The 26,396-nt window shown below is 37.6% G+C and overlaps 1 protein-coding gene and 1 long non-coding RNA gene across 3 annotated transcripts; one reads left to right on the top strand and one right to left on the bottom strand.

Annotated features, from left to right (window-relative positions):
* Positions 1–19,730: 19,730 nt before the first annotated feature.
* Positions 19,731–25,489, bottom strand: LOC118479851. Its single transcript, XM_035974654.1, has 2 exons — positions 24,955–25,489; positions 19,731–20,093 (listed from the first exon to the last, which is right to left on the bottom strand). The coding sequence occupies exons 1-2, from the start codon at positions 25,068–25,070 to the stop codon at positions 19,826–19,828; spliced, it is 384 nt and encodes a 127-aa protein (XP_035830547.1). The 5' UTR covers positions 25,071–25,489; the 3' UTR covers positions 19,731–19,825.
* On the top strand, positions 22,811–24,697 carry LOC110865750. 2 transcript variants are annotated; one of them, XR_004861042.1, is made up of 4 exons: positions 22,811–23,147; positions 23,227–23,401; positions 24,023–24,070; positions 24,558–24,697. It is a non-coding gene; the product is annotated as an uncharacterized LOC110865750 (long non-coding RNA). The 2 variants fall into 2 exon arrangements; XR_004861041.1 differs by having other exon boundaries at positions 23,227–24,070.
* Positions 25,490–26,396: the final 907 nt, after the last annotated feature.

Below are 26,396 nucleotides of genomic sequence, written 5' to 3' on the forward strand. Positions count from 1 at the left end.
GAGCCGGCCCTGTATACACGTGCTATAGCTGAGATTGTAGAACCAAATGATAAGAAATTTCGCGGACTATAATAGGGTCTCAACGGTCCGACAAATCTAGGCTGAGTTGCTCATTGATTCCAAAGCGACAAAGAATAACTTGGCAACAATGTAAAACTCTAACCTTTGACGTTGTCGATCCACTTCTATGTCTACTATGAGGTTCCTTTAACCTCTCTTGGGAGATAGCATCTTTCTCGTTGTTGATCAAAGTGGTACGTATTGACTAACCGTCGGTTTAAGGATGGAATGTGGTTCAAAGTTTCAATCTAGAGCCTCATACAACTAATCTTTTCCAAGAAACAAGAAGCAAAACGCGAACCTTGATACGTAGAATAGGAATTGGGGTACCATACTATATGGTGCAATAGGAATCAACTCAGTAAAACGAATGAGACAAATCACAAAATCTACAAACTCACAATAACCAAATTCGCATCAGAAAACTTATAGTTGCACAACATTGGATGAGTAATAAGGGAATCATCCTTACAATAACGCCCAAATAATACTCCCATCATGCATCTTGATGATTTATTCAAGTTTGTAAGGAAAGACAAAGTAAAAAAATATGAGTCGTAGTCAGCTACTCTAGTACTAGTGTAATCTTAAGAAAATATGAGTTGTTAACGAAAGCATGTGCTGATTCTGGTAGAATATATGACTTATGTGAAACACATCTTGAAATGTGTACGGTAGCGAGCTCCTCATGGCACATCGTCAAGTTCGTTCGATTACTCACCTCAACCGTGTCATCCACCACGGTCCGCGTCATTTATTATTTTGCTAATGAAATCGTAACGACAATAAAATAATCATTCGGCATAGCATAATTGAGACATAGAACATGTCATTAGTAGTTCACAACACAAGGCTCTGACGGACAGATGAAAGGACACAACCTACTGAGCACGAAGACCGATCGGAAGTCGAAATCCTAACCCAATGTCTACCCATTACCTCACATGTTTAGTTTTTAAGGTTTAAGTTTTCTACAAGAAAGAGCCTTGGCTCTGATACCATAATTGTAACACCCCAACCCAAAAGGGTTGACGTGTCACTCTTACAGATATCAAATCCAAAAGCTAGGCCATAACATTAAATCGAAAGGATCCTAATTACAGTTTATGATATGACAAAAATTAAATAATCTTACTTGTCCTTCAACTTGGGTTTAACGCTCCTCACTGATTTCCCAGGTCTCCCAATTTACCTGTTATCAAATACGAAAAACACAAAAAGAAAACTACGGCTGAGCCAAAAATTGCTCAGTAACAGAGAAAGCAATAGTATAAAAAAAAAAACTCAGTGGAAATCAAAACATAATGGAGCGGAGACTGAACCGAAACGGGTACTGAAACAGATACTGAGGACAGATACGGACACATTAAAGATACTGAATTGACACGATACTGAACTAACAAATATACCGGTACGGATACAAAATACAATATCGGGTACAAGACCGGTGCGAAAACTAATACGAAAACTTGATCAAAAACTGATACAGGACTGATATGAAAACTGGTTCAGAACAAATACGGCATTGGTTCGGAACTGATACGAAAACTAAAGTAATTCTAAACCTAATTGAAACACCTATGAAGACCGATACATCGTTGATCATGAAGAATAAAACAATTTTCTTTTATAAACAATTTTTGTTTTAGACCTCGTTTAAAAACTTTATGATTTTCAAACAAGGTATCTGGCCAAACTAATTACCTTTAGTAAACGTTCAAATTTAAATCGAATGCTAGTGATTTATGAGATTTCATGACCGGACGTTGTTTGACGAAATACTATTTCCATAATATAATATCTGAAAGATTTATATTTAAGTACCAAATAATTTAGATAATTGGATTTCAAAACAAAACAAAATAACTAAATCCTTAAATATTTAATGTTGTAACATGATGTGTAAAACGATACGGAAACAAAAACGGATACGCAAGCCAAAACAGAAGCAAATACAAGGTGCTAAGACAGACACCGGAACAAATACTGATACGGGTACTGAAGCGAAAAAAAACAAGGTAATCTAATACAGAAATAGACCCAAATCAAGAATAGATCCATAATCAGATACTAACATAATCGGAAACTAAACATGTTAGGAATGTAATCTGATACACGATCGGAACCATAGTCAGAGCATAATCAGATACACACGTAACTTATCAGAACGTAATCAGAAACGGAACATATTCACATACGGAATCATATATTGACTTACACGATAGATTTATATCAACAAAATAAACCGTGTAACATAGAAGCACCCAGAGCCACAAACAGACTGGTACACAGGTAGCTACTCTATGTACCTATGAGATGGTGAGTGTGGCTTACACCCATTGTTCCATCTCCCACACAAACAAACTCAAACTCAGAGCTAAGATCGATCTATACACCTCTAGGGGCCAAAGTGCTTCACAAGCACATACTAGAGACGCCGTGAACTTTTATTACGCACCATCACGATAAGTGCCATGTCGTTTACGCCCAAACGACAAGCCAGACGCTCGGGTGACGGAGTACAAAAGCTAAGGTCATGTAAATAATTTCCAGACAACTGAAAATAATACTAACAGGAACATGCGACCATGAATACAAGTCTGAGGTCTAGCATGCTATAGCATTAGTAATAAACAAAGAGACCAATACAAGATGGACTCGAATAACGTATCACATATCAAATAACTGTAAGTATCAAACCATGACAATCGGACTTTAAAACGGAGACACAGATCCGTACTACAAAGTAACGGATATAGATTTATACTATGAGTGAAAGACCAAATAATTCGTACCCGCAAATTATACTATGATGAAAAGAAAAAAGAATCCGTACCTTAGTTTAGCGAGCAAAGCAAAGATCCACAAATCAAGTCGCCCTCAAAGCTTATACGAACCTAAATCCGGTACTTTCGAGATTAATCTTGTTGTAATTCATTTAAGCTAAACGATGGTTCGTGAAATTTCCCGGCTTTCATATACTAAAACTCACCCAAAATAAATTATTGAAGTACACTCTCGAGTTAAGCACATACGGTAAATAATTCAATCGTCTCATTTTTATAAATATTGTCTATTATGTTCATAATAAGGACCATATATATATATATATATATATATGTATTACGTATACACACTTTACAAACGTATATGTTCAGATGCGGATATATATATTATAACTTTGGAAAAATAAAATATGGTTTGACTAATTAATATATTATTCATTTTTAAATAATATAAATGTGTTTAAGTTTCCTAGACTTAATTTAGATATAACTGTAACATGCAAAATAGCAATTTGGATTTCTTAATTAAGATATAAATGGCTAAAGTAAGATATGAACTACATTTAAAACATGACGTAAGATTATATTGTTGGTAAGTTATAAATTTGTAAAACTTGTAAATAATGGGATGACATGAAAATACACACAGCACACTCAAATATCCTATCATAGGATGACAAGAAAAATATATATGTACCAATACACAAAACTCACGCAATCATACATATGGTGATCCGAAACATTCCACACACACAAGCTTTAAAACACATGCACATAAGCCAATCATGCACACAAATATGTATTGCACAAACACACACTCTTACACACTCGACACACAACACCTACATACACAACGCGCACACGCAAACAAAACCAAATTTCTCTCAAAGTAATATGCCGCCGGAAAATTCAACATACCCAACCCCTTCTCATGCTTAGCCGGTGCATAAAACGGAAAAATAACGAGATTGATCACCTACCTCTTTTAATCGGAAGAAGCCGATCCAAATGAGGTGCTGGCTAGTTCAAGCATAGTCACAGCAGCGGCTTCGGTGATTGAGATGAGCATTGGCAGTCGCCTATTAGTGACGCCGGCAAGCAGTGACAGGTACAAGTGGAAGCGGCCTTGTGCGAAGACAAAATCTGGCGAAGACAAAGAGTGGAATCTAATTTTGGAAGGGATTAGATAGTTTGATTGAAGGCTATAAGAAATTTTTATGGTTGGCGATAAAGGATAATTGTAATTCGGTAATCTTTGTTGGTTCGTGGTGGTAGAAGGCAGTGATGATGGTGGCGGAGCGATGGAAAAAGGCGAGGCTGAGGGTCTGAAGAGGGTGGACATGCGATGGTCCTTGGTGGCACCTTAAGGTGGTGGCACTGGTTTTCGGTGGTGGTAAGAAATAAGGGTTTGATTTTTTTTTCTTTAGAAAATCGTATGGGGAAAGAACACAAGGAGATGGCGTATGTAGGTGTATTTGTATATAAATTTCTTGGATATGTATGTCATAATTTAAGACTATGAAAATATCTAAGATATGTTGGTCAAACACGAAACAGAGGTATGGCTTCATGCCATAATTTCTTGCATGGAGGTGTAAGAAAAGTATGGGTGTTTAAAATATTAAATAAATCTTGTATTTAACTTTCAAACATCATCATCATTTTTAACTTAGCTAGTTTCTTTGTAACTAGATAAATTTTTGAGTTTCCTACACATATACATACATATCGCTTATATAACTTATATACAAGATTTTATATATATATATTGTTATATGAAGCACTCCCATTTAAAGTATATATATAACTTATAATTTTTTTATAATACACATCATATACATATTTAGGAGGAATATATATATACACAAATATGCACACACGTTAACTTAGATTTTCCTAAATATATATATAGCGCAATTCATCTTAACTTGTTTTAACTGTGAAACTTAAATAGTATTAAACCTAAATACAATTTCTAGTTGTTATAACCATTTACGAAATTTTGAGTGTTACACGAATGGTGATCTATTATGTGTATACGGTGAAACAGCTTCGAAAGGTCTCAAACTCAAGTCATGCATCCAAGCTAGCAAGTATCTTCGCAAGGAATACAGAGCTTTCTTGGCCAACATTGTAGTAGCGGAGAAGGAAAAGAAAAGGAAGGCCGAAGTCAAAGACGTTCCAGTGGTTCGTGAATTTCCTCAGGTGTTCCCTGATGATCTTCCCGGACTACCGCCAAGTCGTGATATCGACTTTCGTATCGACCTTATTCCTGATGCTAATCCCGTAGCCAAAGCCCCTTATCGACTCGCGCCATCCGAAATGCGGGAACTTTCAAACCAACTTCAGGAATTACTCGAAAAAGGCTTTATTCGCCCGAGCACCTCTCCCTGGGGCGCACCAGTCCTTTTCGTTAAAAAGAAGGATGGGTCGTTCAGGATGTGCATCGATTATCGGGAATTGAATAAGCTAACCATCAAGAACTGTTACCCTCTACCTCGAATCGATGACTTATTTGATCAGCTGCAAGGTGCTAAGTGTTTCTCGAATATCGATCTACGTTCAGGCTATCATCAATTGCGCATTCAAGAGGAAGACATCCCCAAAACCGCTTTTCGAACTCGATACGGCCACTATGAATTCGTTGTTATGCCTTTTGGTTTAACTAATGCACCCACGGTTTTCATGGATCTGATGAATCGCGTGTGTAAGCCATTTCTAGACCGTTTCGTCATCGTGTTCATCGACAATGTCTTGATCTATTCCAAGTCGAAAGCCGAACATGCGCAACATCTATGTCTGGTTCTCGAGCTACCCCAGGGGAATCAACTCTACGCCAAGTTCTCCAAGTGCGAATTCTGGCTGGAGGAGGTTCAGGGTCACATCGTTAATAGTCAAGGTATCCATGTCGATTCCGCGAAGATTGAAGCAGTTAAGAACTGGATTATGCCTAAGAACCCGTCCGAAGTTCGTTCTTTTCTCGGACTAGCGGGCTATTATCGGCGATTTATCGAAGGATTCTCTAAGATTGCTGTGCCGCTTACCGCCCTTACTCATAAAGACAAGCCTTTTGTTTGGGGAACCGAACAAGAGTCTGCTTTTCAAGCCCTCAAGCATATGCTTTGCAATGCTCCTGTTCTCACGTTGCCCGATGGAAACAACGATTTCATTGTCTATTGTGATGCTTCCAACCTTGGTCTTGGCTGTGTTCTCATGCAACGGGACAAGGTTATAGCTTACGCATCTCGTCAGCTCAAAATCCACGAGAAGAACTATATAACCCATGATCTCGAGCTAGGCGCAGTTCTTTTTGCATTGAAGATTTGGCGACACTGCCTGTATGGTACCAAGTGTACGATCTTCACCGATCACAGGAGTTTACAACACATCTTCAACCAGAAAGAACTTAACATGCGTCAACGCCGATGGGTAGAACTACTTAACGGTTACAACTGTGAGATTCGTTATCACCCAGGCAAAGCAAATGTTGTTGGCGACGCGCTCAGCAGACGGAGTTATTTGCTCAGTATTCGCAATACCCAAGCCCAGCATGATCTCGAAACCCTCATCCGCGAAGCCCAGCATGCTTGCTTTAATGAACGCACTTTGAAGAAAGAGAGGATCTATCACGATGGAGCTCAGCTTGTAAGCAAAGCAAATGGGATTTTCTATTATCTGGACCGAATTTGGATCCCTAAGCGGACCGAACTGCGAAAGATCATAATGGACGAAGCCCACAAATCCCGATATTATATTCATCCCGGTGCCGATAAAATGTACCAGGACCTTCGCTACAAGTACTGGTGGCCGGGCATGAAGCGGGATATCGCTCTTTATGTTAGAAGTTGCCTAACTTGTGCTAGAGTTAAGGCTGAACATCAATGACCTTCTGGCTTACTTGAACAACCTCCAATCCCCATATGGAAGTGGGAGAGTATAGCTATGTATTTCATAACCAAGCTTCCGCCCACGCCATCAGGTCACGACAGCATTTGGGTTATAGTTGATCTTCTGACCAAATCAGCCCACTTTTTGCCAATACGGGAAGACTACAAGGTAGAACGACTAGCCCGAATCTACACCGACGAGATCATTTGTAATCATGGTACGCCTCGTGACATCATTTCAGACGTGATGCTCGGTTTACTTCGCGATTGTGGGAAATGTTTCAAGCAGCTCTTGGTACGACGCTTAACCTGAGTACCGCATTTCATCCTCAAACCGACGGACAGACTGAAAGAACGATCCGTACTCTTGAAGACATGCTCCGCGGTGTGTCATAGACTTCGGTGGTAGTTGGAACAAATACCTGCCGTTAGTCGAATTCTCGTACAACAACAGCTATCATGCCAGCATACAAATGGCACCATTCGAGGCCTTATATGGAAGAAGATGTCGTTCGCCTATTGTGTGGCACGAGATCGGTCATTCGCAACTAACCGGTCCCGAGTTACTACAAGAAACGACTGAAAAAATCCTCCAGATTCGAGACAACTTGTCGAAAACCAGGGATAGACAGAAAAGTTACGTCGATAGAAGACGCAAGCCCCTTGAATTTGACGTTGGCGACTATGTACTCCTAAAGGTATCACCTTGGAAGGGTATAGTCAGATTCGGCAAAAAAAGGGAAACTAGCGCCTCGATATGTTGGACCTTTTAAGATTCTGGAAAGGATCGGAAAAGTCGCCTACAGACTCAAACTACCGGAGGAACTTAGTAACGTCCACCCAACTTTCCATGTGTCAAACCTCCGAAAATGCCTAGCTGATCATGATCTAGTCGTACCACTCGACGACCTTCAAGTCAACGAAACGCTCCATTTCGTGGAAAAGCCTGTCGAAATCATGGATCGCCAAACCAAGCAACTCAGACGCTCGCGCATCCCTATCGTGAAAGTCCGATGGGAAGGCAAACGAGGCGCGGAGTTTACTTGGGAACTCGAAAGCGACATGAAGGCTAAGTACCCGTAGTCGTTTAAATGAAGATCTGAAGCGAGAAATTGGTAAAATCATTCACGGTGTTGTGCAGCTTCGAGCCTAATTTCGGGACGAAATTCCCTAAACAAGGGGAGGCTGTAACACCCCGTGTTACCGAATGTCAAAGTTAAAGTCAAAGTCCAAGACAAGTTTGACTTCTTTGACTGTAATAAGTCTACTTTATGTTTTATTGTTTGTATTATGTGGAGTAAGTGTTGTTTATCATAGGAATCGAAGCAATCGAATGTTTAATCGACGCGAAACGCTTTACGACTGTGAATAGTAGGAAGTAACAGTGCGATAAAGTCAATCAATCAATAATCAAGCTAATCGAATCACCAATCAAACTCGAAACTCGAATAATGCGAATTTGGTGTGATATTACGTGTGTGTGTGCCTTACGTGTTACCCGTGCGTGTTTACTTTATGTTATATGTGGTGATCAATCGAATCGAAACTCGAAACTCAATCGAACTCAATCGAAATCGAATTATGATGAATGGTAGCGAAAAGATAATGTGAAATATAAACGCTTGTATGTAGATATAGTGGTTGGGATTAAAAGTAATTTGAATAGGAAACTCTATTGTATTCATATCGTCTTCAATCGAAATCGAAATATCAGAAATCGTCGCACCGAGCGCTCAAAGCAGGCTGTGGATCGATCAGGCTCCTAGCCGATCGAACAGCCCAGCCGATCGGACGAACTGTCCGATCGAGCAGGCTGTCCGATCGGCCAGCCCTTTCCCCTTTTGGAAGCCAATAAATAGGCCTGCCATTATCATTCTTTCCACTTTTGGAAACCTTCTGACCGACCAGCTCGTGTTCTTCACTATTTCTCAGATTTCTCTCAATCCCGGTAAGATTTCATCCTAAATCTTGTACGTTTTTGATCTATGCACACTCCTACACCTTTCTATCTTTCAAATCTTGATTTCTAACTGTGAAATCATCAAGATCTAAGTGTTCTAGGATGATGTCATCATGGCGTTCTTCAAGAACTTCATGTTTTAGCCTCAATCCATCAAGAATCACTTGGATCTAGCCGATTTCCACATAAACAAACTAAGATCTATCACAGATCTGAACATTTACATGATGTGAAGGATTGAAAGAAGGATTTCCAACTTTCTTTCAACTCTTTTACACTCAATGCCTTCAAACCGGTAGAAACGGAGCTTGAGCCAACTCACTAATCATTCTAATGGTTGTGTGGTTCAAGATTCGGATTCTATCTACGAGGTTCACCGATTTTGGGTTAAACAATAAACCACCGTTCTGAAACGTTCACCGGCCGAACTTGGGTGATTCCTGTTCGAGCAGGGGAAACAAGTAAGAACGAAGGTGCCATGGTTCAGCTCATTGTCAAAATACCTCGATATAACGTCCAATAATCAGAACAGCCAAGTGTTAGACGAACAGGCCGACCAGGTCAGAATGCTGACCGATCGAACAGGCTGTTCAATCGAACAGCCCAACCGATCGGACATGTCAGCCGATCGACCAGGCCAGCCGACCGGCTAGCATATGGCCTAACACTTTGACAATTTCATGAAGTCTAGTATTGAATGAAGTGCTATTCGATCGAACTACGGTTTGGGTTGAATTACTCTTCGGATCATGAGATACTATGCTTCAACACTTAATCGATTTTCAACTCGTCCGATGTATAGGAGTGCCACCCGATCGAACATGTTGTTCGATCAGGTGACATCCTACTGAGGACCTACTACTGAAGTGTCTAACCGATCGGTTAGGCCGGCCGAACGAACAGACTGTTCGATCGATCGACCTGAAAGGTAGGAGCACTTCAATGTTCTCAAATACTACAACGAAAACTTCAAAAGGACAAGCCATCATACACAAACACATCCTACTCAAAGGAAGAAACAATCCACTCGAACAGTCCAACCGATCGAGCCTACCGGCCGATCGAACAGGCTGCCCGAACGGGCTGACCAACCGATCGAGCCTACCGGCCAATCGAACAGGCTGTCCGAATGGACTGTCTAACCGAACGAACAACCTGTTTGATCGAACCTACTGTTCGATCGACCAGGTTGTTCGACCCATCATCACCTGTTTTCATTTAGCGCGTTACTCATCGTTACACTATCGAACTATTCAGGCTAACCCTATTCTCAAGCGCTCCCTTCAATCCATCAATCAATCGCTGTGAGTATACTCGAACCCTTTTTGCTTTAGCACTTTTGGGTGTTACATACGTTACTTATCTAAAATCACAATCAAACACACTACTCAATTATTTAAACGCTAACCGTTTTGCATGTATTACATGACTAAATGAATGCTTGTTGTTATGTTTACACGTGGAATGTTGTCTACCTGCCTTAACGACGTAGTACTATAGTTTGGACTCAGCACCCGTTCCCACGGGGGTTGTTAAGGACAATTACTTGCATGGATTAAGGTGGTAATCATGTATTGCGAACTGTCTCGGACAGTCAACCCGCAGTCATTGGTATTGATAGATCCATGTCGATAATTAACATGCTTTGTTTTCCTCTGTGTACATGCTGGTTATGCGTAAACTATTTCGAACTCTATATGCTATTATCAAACTTGTATGCTCACCTTTACATTTTATGTATTGACTTTATTTTAACGTGTGTGGCAGGCAATTAGGATGCTTATCTGCTAGGAAGGCAAGCTTAGAATAAGCGTCTAGAGCATAGTTGTCTGTAGATCTTGCAGATCGAGTCTCTAGAAGCAATTGAACAATTTTTATATTTATATTTAAATCTGAGTTGTCAGAACGGAATATTTGACTTGTTGTTATCTGTAATAACTTGTTTTACTATTTGGGATACGGTATGGGACGTATTAATTAAACTAAATAGTAATGATAGTTGTTGTGGAAACTTCTGGACAATCTGTTTCGCTCAGTGCCATGCCTCGATGATTCCGCCATCGGTTGGGGTGTGACAATAATGTTTCAACATTGTTTCGATACGATAATTTAAATATTTTGTCAGTCACTTTTTCTTATCGTATTATTAAATATTAAATATGTAGATTATTCATCAAAATTTGATAAATTAAATAATATTTAGAAATTATGTGTATAGTCAATATTAATGACAATTAACATGCTAGAGAAATTTTTAATAAGTAAACGCTCTCTAAGAAAAGTCTTTAATATGTACTGTTATTATTTATCATCATTATTATTATAATACAATATTATTAAATTCTGTTTTAAATTAAAACTAATAATAATAACAATAATAATAATAATAATAATTTAATTGGCTCTTGAATAAAGCTATGTTAAAAGAATTTTATAAAACCAAATTCTTAATTTAGTTTATACAAATAATGAACAAGAATTATTGTAGTTCGTAATTCATAGTTGACGATTTAAAACTTAAGCACATACAGATATACATATACAATGGAAGATATAAAATAATTGATAAGACAGTATTTATGAAACAGGAATATGTATAACAACTTGATACTGTAATACCTATATATCACTTGGAAATAGCCTAAATCTATTTCTTAGATTATATGTAAATCAGATATATGTATATAACTTGAATAATGTTCCATCTATACAATAAAGATATGTACAAAAACATTTATTACCGTATAACGATATGGTTTAAAATATATGTACATACATCTCAAAAGAAACAATTTTTAATATTTGATAGGTTTAATTCATTTCTTAAATTATATTTAAGTTATATGTACATATATTCTAAGATGAGAATGATACTTTATTAAATTTAAAAATATTAAATTCTCTATTGTGATTCTTTAATAAATAGATATAATAAAATAAGAATTCGAATTAATCAACCTGTCAGTTAAAGGTTAAATTGTTCTAAAGGAATCCAGAAAATTTATAATTTTAATAAATTTATTCCTTTTGATAAAATTACTTTTATTCCAAAATATTATGTTCAATAAATTAATAGAAATTTATTTTGTTATTATAAAGGAATAAACAAGGTTATGGAGATAAACATGATAATTAACACAATCAATTATGTAATTGGATTCTTATAATTTGATATTATATTACAGGAAATTTTAATATTCCTAATAATATATACAATATAATAATCAAAAGTATTCTGTAGAAGGACAAGCCTTTATATAACAGAAGAAACAAACCTACATGTTTACTTAAAATCTATTCTTTAATTTAAAAGATACCTTAAGAATATCTGTACTACCACCACATCTTGAAAAACAATAATGAGTCAATGACAGAGAATCTCATAATTTCATATAAAACCCTTACCTTTATTTTCTGAATACCTATCCAGCCATAAGCGCTGGAAATATAATTAAATTAAGGTAATATAAAAGCTATTACACCAAAGGAATACATTTTCCTTATATTTTGATAAGATATATAGTAAGAGAAGATGTTAAGATATAACATGTATATATGTTACCTTAATATATATAATTATCAACGCATAATACTAATAGCTATGACTATAATGGTGCTAAACAAAATATGTCTGTATAATTGCTTAGTTCTTTGATAATTATATTTGAACATGTTTGTAATTCAGATATCAAAGGAAAAGGAATGTGATCAAGAAATTCAGGCTAGTAATGAAAACTCTTTGGATAGAAATACTATAGAAAATATAATAGCTCAAGGAATATCGAATGCCATACCTTTGATCATTGAAGCTATTAAGATTTATGTGCCTATAAACGAAGATCGTACTATACACTGTAGGCATACTCACCACTTCAAACCTAACCCTAGTAGTAATGGAAATCATGATATTCGTATCAAAACTTCATCCTCCAAACGAAAGAAAATCACAACCTATAGCTAATCTTATAAAAAATTATGTTCCGACAAATCATGCAAGGACAAAGAAATGAAACCAGCAATCATGCAACCTATCTGCGATAACCATAACAAGAAACAAGTAAGAAAACGCTATTCTAAGAAGACACTTCGCTGTAATTTCTGCAAAAAGGCTGGACATGCAGAGGAAGAATGTAGAAGGAAAACTAATGTATGTTACAAATGCGGAGACCCATGCCACATTCGTCCCTACTGCCCGAAACTATCTAAGGCACCCGAAAACGAGGATCGAAACCCCAATGAAGCTAAGGAGAATGCATAGATGTTTACAACACCGGAGGCAACCACAACTTTTAAAATAAACACCTTTATGTTTTGTCTACACTTAAGTATTAGTTGACTTTTGATTCTAATCAAAACTTCATTAATAAAAGGTCTTTATTTTTTTCTTTTATAAGAGCCAACTCTCATTTGTCTCATCTCTTGACAAATTCCTATGTCGTACATTGCCTGTCATGCATGAGAATACACTTCAAAAGGATCATTTATTCATGAGTGTTAATAAATATTTCGTTATACTCATTCTGATAATTTATATGATTACATAATATTGACTTTTGATAATCGAGTCAATAGATTTCTTGGAAAACTCCTCTTCTTTTCAAGGCTACTTACCAGATTTTTATTTAAACCATTTCTTGTCAATACATATGTCCATTGTTAGAATATGTCCAAACCAAGCTCAATTGTTTGAACTTGTTCACAAAATACATTCAATTCAAAATCCCATATAATGAATTGAGATCATCATATTCGAGGTAATCTCATTATTTGAATCATAGTAAACTTATTGAAAGTATTCGATTTCAATATATCATTTGTTAAAACACGATACCTTGCGATGACGATTTCTTTGAAACTTGGACTCATTTCATTTTCACACATGAGGTACCAATTTATTGATACATTATCCTAAACCAGTCTTAATACAATTTTGTGTTAAGATAAAGGTACCTAAATTTTTATTCTAATGTACCTCCAACATTTCTTTCATCTTTAAATTAATCCTACAATGTTCATGTAACACCTCGAAAATTCCTGCCCAATAAAATAAAGACACGTGTCATGAGACAAACGTGTCAGGAACCCGGATCAAATAAAAAGGTGTATGGTAGGATGATAAAGAGGGCGTCATGTTATTAAAAATACCTCTGAACGACCCAAGGGCGACATGTTATTAAAACACCTCTGAGCGACCCAAATTTATAAATCCCAAGATCCTTAAATCGTTGGATAAACATCTTATATATTAACCGGTTGTTTTCTAAATAAATAAAATTCCATCCTTTATATGGAAATTGGGTTATTAGGAATGTTACTACCAAAATTCTGTTTTAAATTCTAGTCTAATGGGAGTTGGAAGTAGTTAATTAAACTTGTTCAACTATTATGAGAATCCAAGACTTGTTCTTGGTATTTCCGTCAACTTTAAACTCTCACATGGATCTAAAAGCATGTAAGGGAATTGCAAGCATGCAATGGCTGAGCTAAAGGACCCACAACTGAAAAGGATAACATGTGAATTCGGACTTGTAAGTTGCATGGTCAATACATGGAAGTTTGTAAAATTTTTGGCTTCTGGCCATCGGTTACGGACCGTGTGGCTTTAAGCTTACGGTCCGTAAGGTGCATACCTGGGCGATTTCAGCAAAGGTCGGTTACGGACCGCAACCATCTCAGCATACGGTCCGCAAGAGCTGCATACGGACCGCAAGAGCTTAGGCTTACGGTCCGTAAGCCTGTCGCTGGCAACAGAAAATGGACAGCGGCCTGTTCAGCCTGTTGCACCGACTTAATGTTATGGTTTTCGAAACCAGGGACTTGCTAGCCAGTATTTAGCCACATAGGGGCACCTGGAACCATCTCACATCAATTGTAGAGTCACTTGGCATGATCTTGAGCCATGAAGTTCACTATATAAGGAGCTTGAGTTGTGAACATTAGTCTTGCTCACTTGGATCTTTTATTCAAGACTTCTCTGGAGCTACTGGACAGCAACAAATCTTTCTTAGGCTCTATAAGCAATCTTAGGACTCTTGTAAGTGTCCTTAATCCTCTTTAATCCATTTTAGCTTAGTTAATTAGCTAAAAGTCAAACCGTCGTAATTAAGGTTTGACTTCGAGATTAGTCCACAATTACTCAGTCAAATCTCGAATTAAAAATACCTATAAGTAGGTAATTATGTGGGTAACAAACCCTTAAAAGGGTATTTCCAGATTCCCACTCTAACCATGATGATTGTCGAGTCAAAGCTTACTTTAAAAGTCAACAGAATGCTTAAATCCAAATTAACTCATGATTAGCAATGTAGGATACATGCAACCTGTTTGATCATCAAAATAACTTGGTAACTAATGTAAGAACATGTCCCAACATGTTCAACTCGACAATTTTCTGTTTAGACCCGGTTTGGAACCGAAAGTCGCATAGTTTGACTTTCGCTTTGACTTTCAGTTCTGACCCGTTTTAGTCAAGTTTAGGATTGCCTTAAAGCTTCTTTTGGACCTAGTTGCATGTTAGTATAACCCTCTGTGATTATACAGCTTGGTTCACTAGTTGTCTAATTATTATACGAGTTTCCGTTAAATGCCCATATGTTGACCATTATGCCCAAATGACCATAAAATATGATTTTTGAAAATATAAAAGGGTAGACATCTTAGTTACTGAGTTATAAACTTGTACCTAAAATTTGACATCAGTTTGAGGTCCAGATTAAGAGTTATGCTCATTAGCGTAATTAGAAGCTTTCTTAGTAATTAAATAACATAATTAGCATGTAACCTATCTAAACCTAAATTTTTATATCAAACTTTATACCCACTGATATATAATAATATTTTGGGATTTTTAGAGATTTTTATTTATTTTTAGGCTGAGCATAACTTAGAATTCGAAGCTTAATTCGATTATTGCCGGTTATGCCCTTTTTAAAGCTATAAAATGAGTTTTATAAATCCTTTTGACCTCAAACCTTTTTCTACTGATTTGTTATGTTAAATATATTATTTTGAGCCTTCTGGAATTATAAAAATATCAGCTTTTCTTTCAAAACCCGGAAATGGCTCCAAATCGCCGTTTTGGGCATTTTTACGACGTAGTATGTATCAAAACTAGTTTATATGAATGAGGGTTGATACCTACTGATATATTCAGTAAATTTTTATATTATAACAGTAAACTAAATTTTCAAACTCAGGTTTCCAGTTTTGACCTTTTTTACTTATGTGAAATTACCAAAATGCCCGTTCGATGCATAAGATGGTTATAATTAATAAAATTCACATATATATATGATACTATACTGTTATAACATAGTAAATTAAGTATATTTACTAATTTATTCAGATATGTAACTCGGATTACTAGTTTAACTCTTTTATACTCTTTAAAATGACCAAAATGCCCTTATAAGGCATAATGTGAGCTTAAAATTACTTTGGGCATAATAGGAGATACCTTACTGATATCCCAACATATTTAGTGCATATAATCTCAGGAAACTTGTATATAATTTATATGGTTACCCGTTACGCACTTTTGCCTTCGGATCGGCTTATGTAACTAGTTTACGCATATTAGCCGAAACGGGTCAAACCATATCATCTTTGTCTCAAAATCCAGAATATGTTTAGTTTACCCATATTATACAAGTCTCCAAACTTGTTGGGTCTAAATCACATTCCTTCCCAGTTGTCCCCTTTCATGCGATTAAACCGTATTTATCCTTTGAAACTAACCGGTCTAAGCTTAGGCTAAATTAAAGACCCGTTAGGATTCTAATAGGTTATTATAAAGCTTCGTTCCAGAATAGGAGACCCAGTAAAAGATACTTGCACTTGCTTGTTGTGGTTTGTACTTGCTCAGGTAAATACTTTTAACATAGTTTCCCTTATACGGGCTTGGGGTACGGTATATAAAATACCGCTTGGTCGGGCAATTGACCCCTACTCATTAGTAGTTGGGTATTATCAATGTGATCCGTTTAAAAATTGGTTTTGTTTGTTTTACGCCTTTGGGAGTTTAATGACCATGTCCCGGATATCCTTGGCATCATTCATGAAATGGCCACGACCTTGACACGCGGGTGTAGGCGTACACCCGACAATGTGTCCATATTTATTAAGGTATAACCGTTGGCTTCCCGCCACGGATTTATACTATGTGTTGTGTCTATTAACCTTAAACCCGGCACGAACCGGGCGACTAAACGCATAACGAACATGTAATTCTTTTACAAGTTTAAAATTTATTAATTATCCCAAGTTATAAAAAGTTTTATGCCATGTGCGTTCAAATCAATTTTTAAATGTTTTCAAAATGAGTCAGTTAAATTGTATTTACCAGTGTAAACTGACGTATTTTCCCCAAAAAGATTAAGTGCAGGTTCTACACGTAATAGGTTGGCCACTCCTTAGCATCGTTAGAGTCTCGCAAGCTTGGATGCCATTATCTGTTGAACAGTTTCTCCTTTTTATTTTTGATCCGCCTGTGGATCTATTTCAGCTACACTGTGATACTTGGATATTACATTTTGTTTGGTTGAAATAAATCTATCTTTTTGCTTCCGCTGTGCATTATAATTTGTGTGGTTTGACTATGATGATATCAACTACGTCACGATACTCCCCCACCGGGCCCACCGGTGACACGTGGAAATTAGGGGTGTGACAGTTCATTTATTTCTTCACTTGAACATCCTATCTTTTGAATATCCAGATTCACTTCATTGAAACTTTCAGTCAATTTCGAGAACGGTGAATTCGTTCGGTCACCGTAATCATTGAAATCTTTCAATCACTACAACACCTTGCGATGTCTGTGTAAATTTGTAGCTTGAACTAATTAATATCCCTAATCATATCAGTTCATACGTAATTTGTTTGACTCATCATTCAAGTAGTCTTGATACAATTATGTATTAAGACAATGATACACTAAATTCTATTGTATTTTCGGTGTATCTCTGCCATTTAAATAAATGTCACTGATTTCTATTGTGATAGTTGACAAATCATTTTTCATACTTCTATTCTCATTTGATATTGTTAGTCTACCTCAATTGACGATCAAAGTAAGTTCTCTTTTGACCTTGAATCCTATTATTTCTAAAAGTCATTGCATTTCGAATTATATGCCTATCAAATCTCTCTTTTAAATTGTGAAACTTAGTCACCTTGATGATTGTATCATTTCATCTCGTGCAGTTAACATCGATTCTTTTCACTAAGTTTTTTTTTGGAGCTATTGAATTCCATTTATTATTATTATGTCTTGATTCTGCTTCAAACACCTTGATATACTGTTTTTACTAACTTAGAAACATGACATAACTCCAAGGAGATATCATAACCCAAATCTCGAGGACGAGATTTAAAACAAGGTGGGGAGGATGTAACATTCCCAAAATTTCAAATTTAAAATAAAGTTATTACACGAATAGATCATGGGTAAGTTGACTGTTAGAAATATGAAGTACCTAGACGGGCCTAGGAACCATTTAATAATTAAATTATAAAAATACATTATATTAGAACCTACTCCGTTTTTAATGAAACTTGGTTCAAAATGTAGACACAAATTTTCTCGTTCTAATGACATATTTATTGTTTTATAAAACGTCATATTTTAGAAGTTATAAGCGCCAAATAAGTGAAGCAGCTAAATATATATATATATATAATAAAATAATAATAAAAACTAAATCAACACATTTGAAAATGTTGAATTGTTTACGTATCCCTAGTAATCAAAAGAAATCAAAATCAATAAAATAATAAAATAAAACTAACATGTGAATTCATTAAAAATGTATGGTGTACCAAAATCAAAAGAAATCAGAAGGAGTAAGCTCCAAGGTAAAGTTCAGGTATATAGAAAACGTATATAGAAAACATTTGGAAGACATTTTTTTCATTCTTTTCCCATCTCAGTCTCGGCTCCTCTCTCTCATTTCTATAAGGGTCTGTTTGGTATGGGGTAATGGAATGGACGAAGGAATGGAATGGACGAGGTAATGGAATGGACGAGGGAATGCAATGGATCATTACCATTCCATGTTTTGTTTGGTTACCATGTGTGAATGGAATGAGTTATTATTATGTATTGTTCGGTAGGCAAGAAAAACGGAGTAATAAAATCAGCGGTGAGTGGTGGTGGTGGTGGTCGGTGGTAGTGATTGTGGGTAGTTATAAGTGGCAGTCGTGGGTGTCGGCGGAGACGATGGGTGGTGGTGGTGGCGGCGAGTGGCGGTGCGGCGTCGACGACGAGTGGTGGTGGTGGCAAGGTGGTCGTTGGTGGTGGGTGGCAGCAGAGGTGGCGGTTGGCGGCGGCGGTTGGTGGTGGCGGTGGTGGTGGTGGCGTCGACGATGGTGGTGGGCGGCGGCAGTGATTGTCGTTAGCGGTTGGTCGCAGCTGTGGGTGATAACGGTGGCGAGTGGGTGGCGGCGGCGGCGGTGGCTGTCGGGGTGAGGTGGTGGCGTGTGGCGGCGATGGCGTCGGTGGTGGGTGGTGGTGGTGGTGGGTTGTGGCGAAGGTGGTGGGTTGTGGTGTTGTTGATGAATGGTGCAAGAGGGGATGGAATGGAAGAAAAACATGGGGGGTGGAAGGAATGATTTTGAGGGAATGGAATGCATTTTGGAATGGGTGATTCCATTCCATTGACCAACCAAACACCATTTCCTTCATTCCCTCGTAATCATCCATTCCATTCCACCCCTCATTCCTGCATACCAAACACTACCTAATTCTATTTTTATTATTATTAAATCTATAATACTCCAAAGCCCTGCCCCGTTTTAAGTGTTTTAACCCCTGATCACTGATACCCTGTCCGATTGATCTAGGTCCCCCTAACGCATGTCAAGGCTCTGCTCGACTAAGTTCGTTGGGGTTCTGTCTCGTGATGTAGGGATAAAGTTGAAGTGAGTTACTATACTTAACACGAGCGCATTATATATTTTATTAAATAGTTCAGAAGTTATACCCAAAATATAATAACCATCGAAAACACCCCTAAACGTTCCTAAATACACCTCGTATACGAAAACCGACCCCGAATAACCTTTATTTCATCAAATAACAAATAAAAACAAAAATTATAGTCTGTCACGGGGCGCGACAGACTCTCCTTCAGTCATCGCGGGCCGCGACCGAATAACAAGTGGCGAGATCTGGTGATGCCACGTGGCAGGACACGCGTCGATCTCCCCAGTGACTCAGCAACACCGCCGCCGCCTTTTTGTGTCACACCCCGAAAAATCAGAGCTGGCGTGACTGGACCGATATCTTCATTGCACAGCGGAAGCAAATAAGCTAAGACTTCTAGAAAATGAACGCCGCTAAGTACTCGAATTCCCATGGGTTCTCCTATTCCAACCATTCCATAGTTTTGAAAATGCAACCTGAGAAAGAACATGCGAAAAAAGTCAACATAAAGTTGAGCGAGTTCATAGTTTGTTTTGAAAAGATTTAAAATAAATCTTTTTGGTAACCGGTTTAAAAGTTGTTGAGAAAATATAGAAAAATCATTTTCTCGGCATGATATATAAAAGTTGTGAGTCTAGCCCACGAGAGTCTTTGTAAGCAGGACTAACACGTCCTCTTATTTGTACATAAGTTGAAAGCGTTGTCCAGGTTTGTAAATACATGTATTATGAGTTTGCGTCAAATGAATATTAAAAACATTTGAAAGTTTTAGTGTTGTAAGTTGGTATGTAAAGCGTCTATGAACATGTTGATCATTAATGTTTCGCGAGGACATTAATATATGCGACGACATAGGAGGTACTCAACCCGCGTAGGCAATTTTTAGTGTCGAATAACCTCGATTGGGACACAACAGCACTCTAAGTGGTCACCCATGGACCGTGAGTGGGGCTCGCCCGTACCCATTAGATCTAACCTTTGTTCCTTGGTCCTCAAAATGATTAATGGCACCTCAGTTACAGCCTATGCTCACATGATCTAAGAGTTCATTCCATAACTTAATCATACCTAAGTTTGACATGCATTTCCCCCCGAAAGTTGTAAATCAAAACGTTGAAAAAAAAAGGGGAACATGAACTCACTGAGTTGTCTCGTTTTTCGTACGCAGGCCAACCCAGTCCCGTTGTTGTAACTAGGACCTTCCCATCACTAGTTATGAAAATCATGCACGTTTGCGAAAAATACGCGTTTGTTTTGTAAAACCGGTATGCTTCGTATAAACCTTTCGTAAACCATTCAAGTTCGTTGAAAATCATTTGCAACATGGTTTATAAATATGTGTTTTCGTTCATCGAAATATTGTTTGCTTTTGCAAAAAAAACTTGCATGTCTTTCCACCCCCGAAAACATTTATAAAAATGTAAAACCGTAAAAAGTGGGGGTTATGAACTCACCTTGATATTTCTGTGCAAAGCTAGCTTAATGTGATTCCGTAGTGTCGTTCCGAGAATGTGAAGTAGCTAGCGTGCAACTATGACATTCCTACGAATGAATACTTATAAGTTTTCTAATTTAAACGTAGCTAAACCACGTGTCCGAGCTCTACCGAGTCGTTAATAAAACGACTCTACGAAGGTGTTGTTAGTTTACCTTAGAATAACCGATCGATGGTTATTTGATCCCGTTTATATTCGGATAAATCTAAGTCTCGAAAACGACTTAGTTTTCGAATGGTTTAGAACATGTATATATTTATATATGTAGATTTAAATATACTTACGGCGTCGTGTTAGTTGTTGCGATTAGAAATACGTAGAGGGATAGCGGTAAGTCTCGTTGAAGTCTTCGTAAAATGAGAATAAATAAATAAATATATATATGGTACGACAATCTATCGTTGACGCTTGGAATAAATATAAAACATTATATTTATTTAATAAAATTACACAAAGTATGGACGGTGAAATAAATATACACAATTATATTTATATTAAATAATCTGCGAATAATAGTCATTCGAAATAAATATAAACATTATATTTATTGTATAAAAAGTGTTCGGAAATCTTGACATTCGAAATAAATATAAACATTATATTCATTTGTAAAAGCGTTCGAAAGTATTGATGTTCGCAATAAGTATATACCTTATATCTGTTTGCAAAAGTGTCCGGGAGTATTGATATTCGAAATAAATACATACATTATATTTATTTTAAATGAGCATCGGGTTTCATTAGCTTATAACGTCGTCAAAATAAAGATATCTTTATATTCTTTATATTTATTTTATAACAAAACTCGGATCTGGTCAAGTGTCGTTTTTAAACTATAAATATGTTTTGTAATTCGGGGTTTTAACAAGCAACGGACAGAGTTTTCTCTCTTTTTGGACGCTCCCGACAATCAAAGTGTCGATATTTTAAATCAAAACTCAACAACTTTCAACGACAGTTCAATAATATAATCAATCTATATAAAATTTTTGTCGAGTATAGTAAATGTAAACTAATTTATAAACGAAACGGTTCGAGCTCGGTCGCGTATAGATTTAAAAAAAATCTATAACTATGTAATCGAAAGTTTCGCGTCGTGTAAATGTTACCGGGTCGCGTGAGTTGACCGGGCTTTGACTGCTGACCACGTTTGACCATCCTTTGACCTGAGCCCGTTCGACCGAATCTGAACCGGAATCGAAGCCCGAGTGTTGACCGAACCGAAATCTGATTTTGACCACAACTTTTGACTTGTTGACCCGTTGTGAAACCCGAACCGCGTCTGACCCGAGTTGACTTCCTTTGACCGCCTTTGACTGAGTTGACTCGGTTTGACCGAGTCAAACCGAGTTGAACCAAACCAAATATGACTTTTGCGGACTGAACCTGAATATTCACAACACCACCACTGTCGCACACCACCGTCTTCATCATCTCATCGGTTATCACTCAGCAACGTCATCATCATCATCGGACAATAATAAAAAAAAAACGAACACCAGTCGTTATGTTGTTACTCGGAGGTGAACGGAAAGAAAGAAAAAAAAATATAACAATTATCTATAATAACATTTTGGGTAGACTCTTGTGAACAGTAAGCTAAATAGACAAATTCAGGACATTATTTACGATAATGCCACAGGCCACGCCACCACCTGCTTATCTCCATCACAGCCTCCCCTCCGTCAGTATCCCAAAGGCAAACCAGATTAAAAATAAGAGATAGAGAAAACGGGAAGATAGAAAGAGAGATGAGAAAGTGAGAAGGGAGGGGCCGGCCACGGTTGTTCCGTGGCGGCACTACGGAGGCAACACCATTGTACATCCGAGCGACGGTGACGATGTTGGACGGTGTAATAGCTCACTGGTCGGCGTCAGAACAGTACCCGAGGCTGCCTCCGGTGATGCGGCTACGGTGCTGGCAAGGTTCTTGCTTACCTCCGTTTTAAGGCGCCGCGCTCTTTCCAAGGCCACCATCAATTCCGGATTTGCGATGTTCATCTAGGATCCCATCTACTATTGCACATTCAAACGGTATCCGTTTCTTTTCCGGTCATCAGGTTTAGGCTTCAATTATGTAGACAGATTGCAAATTGTATGATTTTCCGTGCAGGTTAGAGATGTGATAATCCCTAATTTGTTAACTTCAGTCTGCTTTACGATACATATTCTTCAAATTAGTTTTGAATTTTTGATGAAATGGAAGCAGCCGAAGATCTTGATGTAGTTCATGATAAGTATCTTAACTCAATCATTTCTTGTACAACGGTCTCAATCTCTTTATAAAGGTATATTCGTGATGTTCAATTTTATATTTCTTTGCCTTGATAAGTTCTCCTAAGGATTATACTTTTGACCCGTTTAGCTCATAAACGGGGTTGATTTGGGTTGTATTTTGCCTCAAAAGGGTCCAAAGTTGTGAGAAATTATTTAGAATGCTTGAAACCTTATTATCCATTTTGCATCAAATATAAACACTGGATTCTGTTTGTATGAGTATGGTTCTTTAATTCATGATGATATGCAAAAACATGAAGTTTCTTATTCGGTTCGAATTCCAGTTCAATTTCGAAAACGTCAACCCGATCAACCTATGCAAATAACCTGATAACCAGCCCGATGAACACCCCTGGGACCCATTTAAAATAAATCAAAACTCAAATCATTCTCTTTATGAGCAAATGGGTCGAAATTCCCACCCCATATATTTCATTTAATTTAAAGGTTGGGTGAGCAAACTATTTCCAGAAAAACAAGCACGGATTCAATCTCAACTAGGGAGAAATATGCAGATAATCACAATTCATTTTAGCTGTTGTAACTCAATTTCAAAAGTGCTTTTAGGAATTATCATTAATGCTTCACAGTTGTTTAAACCTATTCACTTTTTATTCTCCTGGCGCGACTAGAATCTAGCGAATCACCGGAGGTTTTTGAGACTTGAAGTTAAATCAAAGGTAGAGTTACCGTTTATGTTTTTTATTTATTTTGGTAAATGGATTGTGTTGTTGAATGTTGACCAGACTACTTGATGCGACACAGTTTTCTTGCTTGCGTTTTGAGCTTTTGTTTACGGTTATCTGTATAGTTGGGTTAATAAGTTATGATATCATAATAATCACTTACATGTGCATGGACATTACAATATATTGAAAAATCTTTTATTTTTTCTGCACGACAACTAGCTTCATGAGTAATTTTTTTTTAAATCTTATAATAAATTTGCAACATTGAAAGTTTTCTTTTAGATGCAATAACTCAAGTTAAATGCTCTTTGCAAGAATTTCATGAAGACATGCAAAAGAGTTTCCACACTTAAACTAGGCAAACTTGGTGCCCCAATTCATATGGCTGAAAAATCTATGTTTACCTTTATAATCATTTAATTAATTAATTAATGAATTTTGATTTTCACGTAATTAATGTGTTTAGTCGTATTTGCAGCTCGCTTAAGAAGCTAGCAGAAAAAAGGATGCTGGAACATAGCAGATGATATGCAACTTCTTGAATATAGGGTAAGTGACTTCAATTAATTAACATTTTTTGAATAAATTAGCATGGAATACAAGCAAGTAAGCAACAAATGCCATATTATAAAGGTAAAAATGGTTATTTTTGGTCCAATCTACGAATCTCAAGAATGATGTATTATGTAAATACAGTTTTAGTGAATATATTTGTTTGTATAATGTTCTTTTTCAGGTCTATTTGACAATCAAAACTGGTTCACTCACAAAGTTGATGTTTTATGTGCGTCACGTTCTACATCACATGTTCACTAACAGAGCCCGCCGCAAAGCGGCGGGGCTTAAACCTAGTTAAAATAAATAAAAGAACTCACTGGAGTTCTTGTCGGGTGGAGATGGATGCCTGGCTTCGCCCTTCATCGCAAGAACCACCATCTCCGTCGTCATCATCACGCCGCCACAAACCCACCGGAATCTCCCACCGTTTCATCGTCACATCATCACTATCACCGACAGCAGCGGCACCTCATCAATGCAGACGCCTCTTTCTCTCCCTCGGTTCCCCTCTCTTTCACTCGCTTCCCTGATGTCGCGCCGCTGTGCGCCACCCTCCTCCGACCTCCGATCTCCGATTCTCTCTCCCCGAGTCACACCCTAACCGGGTGTGTGATTTAGCAGGTTTAATCGGAGAGGAAGGGGGTGTCTTGTCGGTTAACCAAGCCACCGAACCACCGGCAGCCGGCCGGCCTTCTGTCGAGGGGGACGGGTGACCGAGAGGGGTGTTTGGGCTTGTGGAAGGGTGTGTAATTGAGAGATTGAGAGTAGATCAAGGGTTTGTTGTTTTTTTTTTCTTTGAAGATCATGTTGCAGACAATGAGTTGAGAGGGAAAGTAGGATATAGCGGCTGACAACAAATGAAAATTAGGGTGATCTCTAGTCTTAAATAGGTAGGGATTGTTTAGTGGGTTTTGGGCTTGGGCCCAAGGCCCACAAGCCCAATATCACGTGTTTTAAGTGGCCCGCCAGTTCCTACGAACCCGTTTCCGCACCCGGATTTTCTAAAAATTGTCGTAAATTATTGTTTTAAAATCAAAGGACGTAAAATAGTGTCGGTAGTCGCGGTGACGCGTTCGTTTGTCGCTTACGGTGTAATTAGCGTAAAATCGCGTCATTGTCGTTTTAATCCGTTTTTTATCCGGTTTCGACTATGGTTAATAAAATTTAAAGACGACGCTAAATATATCAATATATATTAATATCGAGACGAAATTCTGATCTGGTGTTTCCGTTTCGCCGTTGATTGTCGATGTGTTTCTGTTTCCGCGTTTTTCGTTCACGTTTGCGCTTTGTGACGAACGGAGGCGCGATAAGTTCACAAAATTAAATTCATAAGTATAAAATATTCATAGAAAATCTGTACTTGTCAGCGTGGTCAGTATTTTGTTCGGTTTCAGTTCGTTATTGCTTAACGATCAATAGTTTTCTCGAAAATCACCGTACGCGCACTGTAGAGTCATATAAGCGTTCCTAGGCATTCCACGAGCCTAATTAAGTTAATACGTGTCTTAAACACTATTTATCATCACCTTAAACATTCGCTAATTGCGAAATTAGAGGCCGTTAATTACCGGTTGTCACATTCTCCCCCTGTTACAGAAATTTCGTCCTCGAAATTTAGACTATGTTATCTTCTCAGAGTTGTGTCGTTCGCAGGTAAGTCCGAACAATGCCAAAGTGAATAACCGCGTAATCGAATCAAGGCTTATTCAGACTATGTGAATGTAAAGACATTTTGCACCAATAAGAACCCAGCGGT

Source organism: Helianthus annuus, chromosome 6, assembly GCF_002127325.2.
Source record: "Helianthus annuus cultivar XRQ/B chromosome 6, HanXRQr2.0-SUNRISE, whole genome shotgun sequence".
Taxonomy (NCBI): Eukaryota; Viridiplantae; Streptophyta; class Magnoliopsida; order Asterales; family Asteraceae; genus Helianthus; species Helianthus annuus.

Excerpts from the sequence above, each read along its gene's own strand:
- LOC118479851 (XM_035974654.1), bottom strand. The coding sequence starts at position 25,070 with ATGAAACGGTGGGAGATTCCGGTGGGTTTGTGGCGGCGTGATGATGAC. Across the intron at positions 20,094-24,954 it reads TCCACCCGACAAGAACTCCA|GTTGCATTTTCAAAACTATG; the intron begins GTGAGTTCTTTT and ends GTTCTTTCTCAG.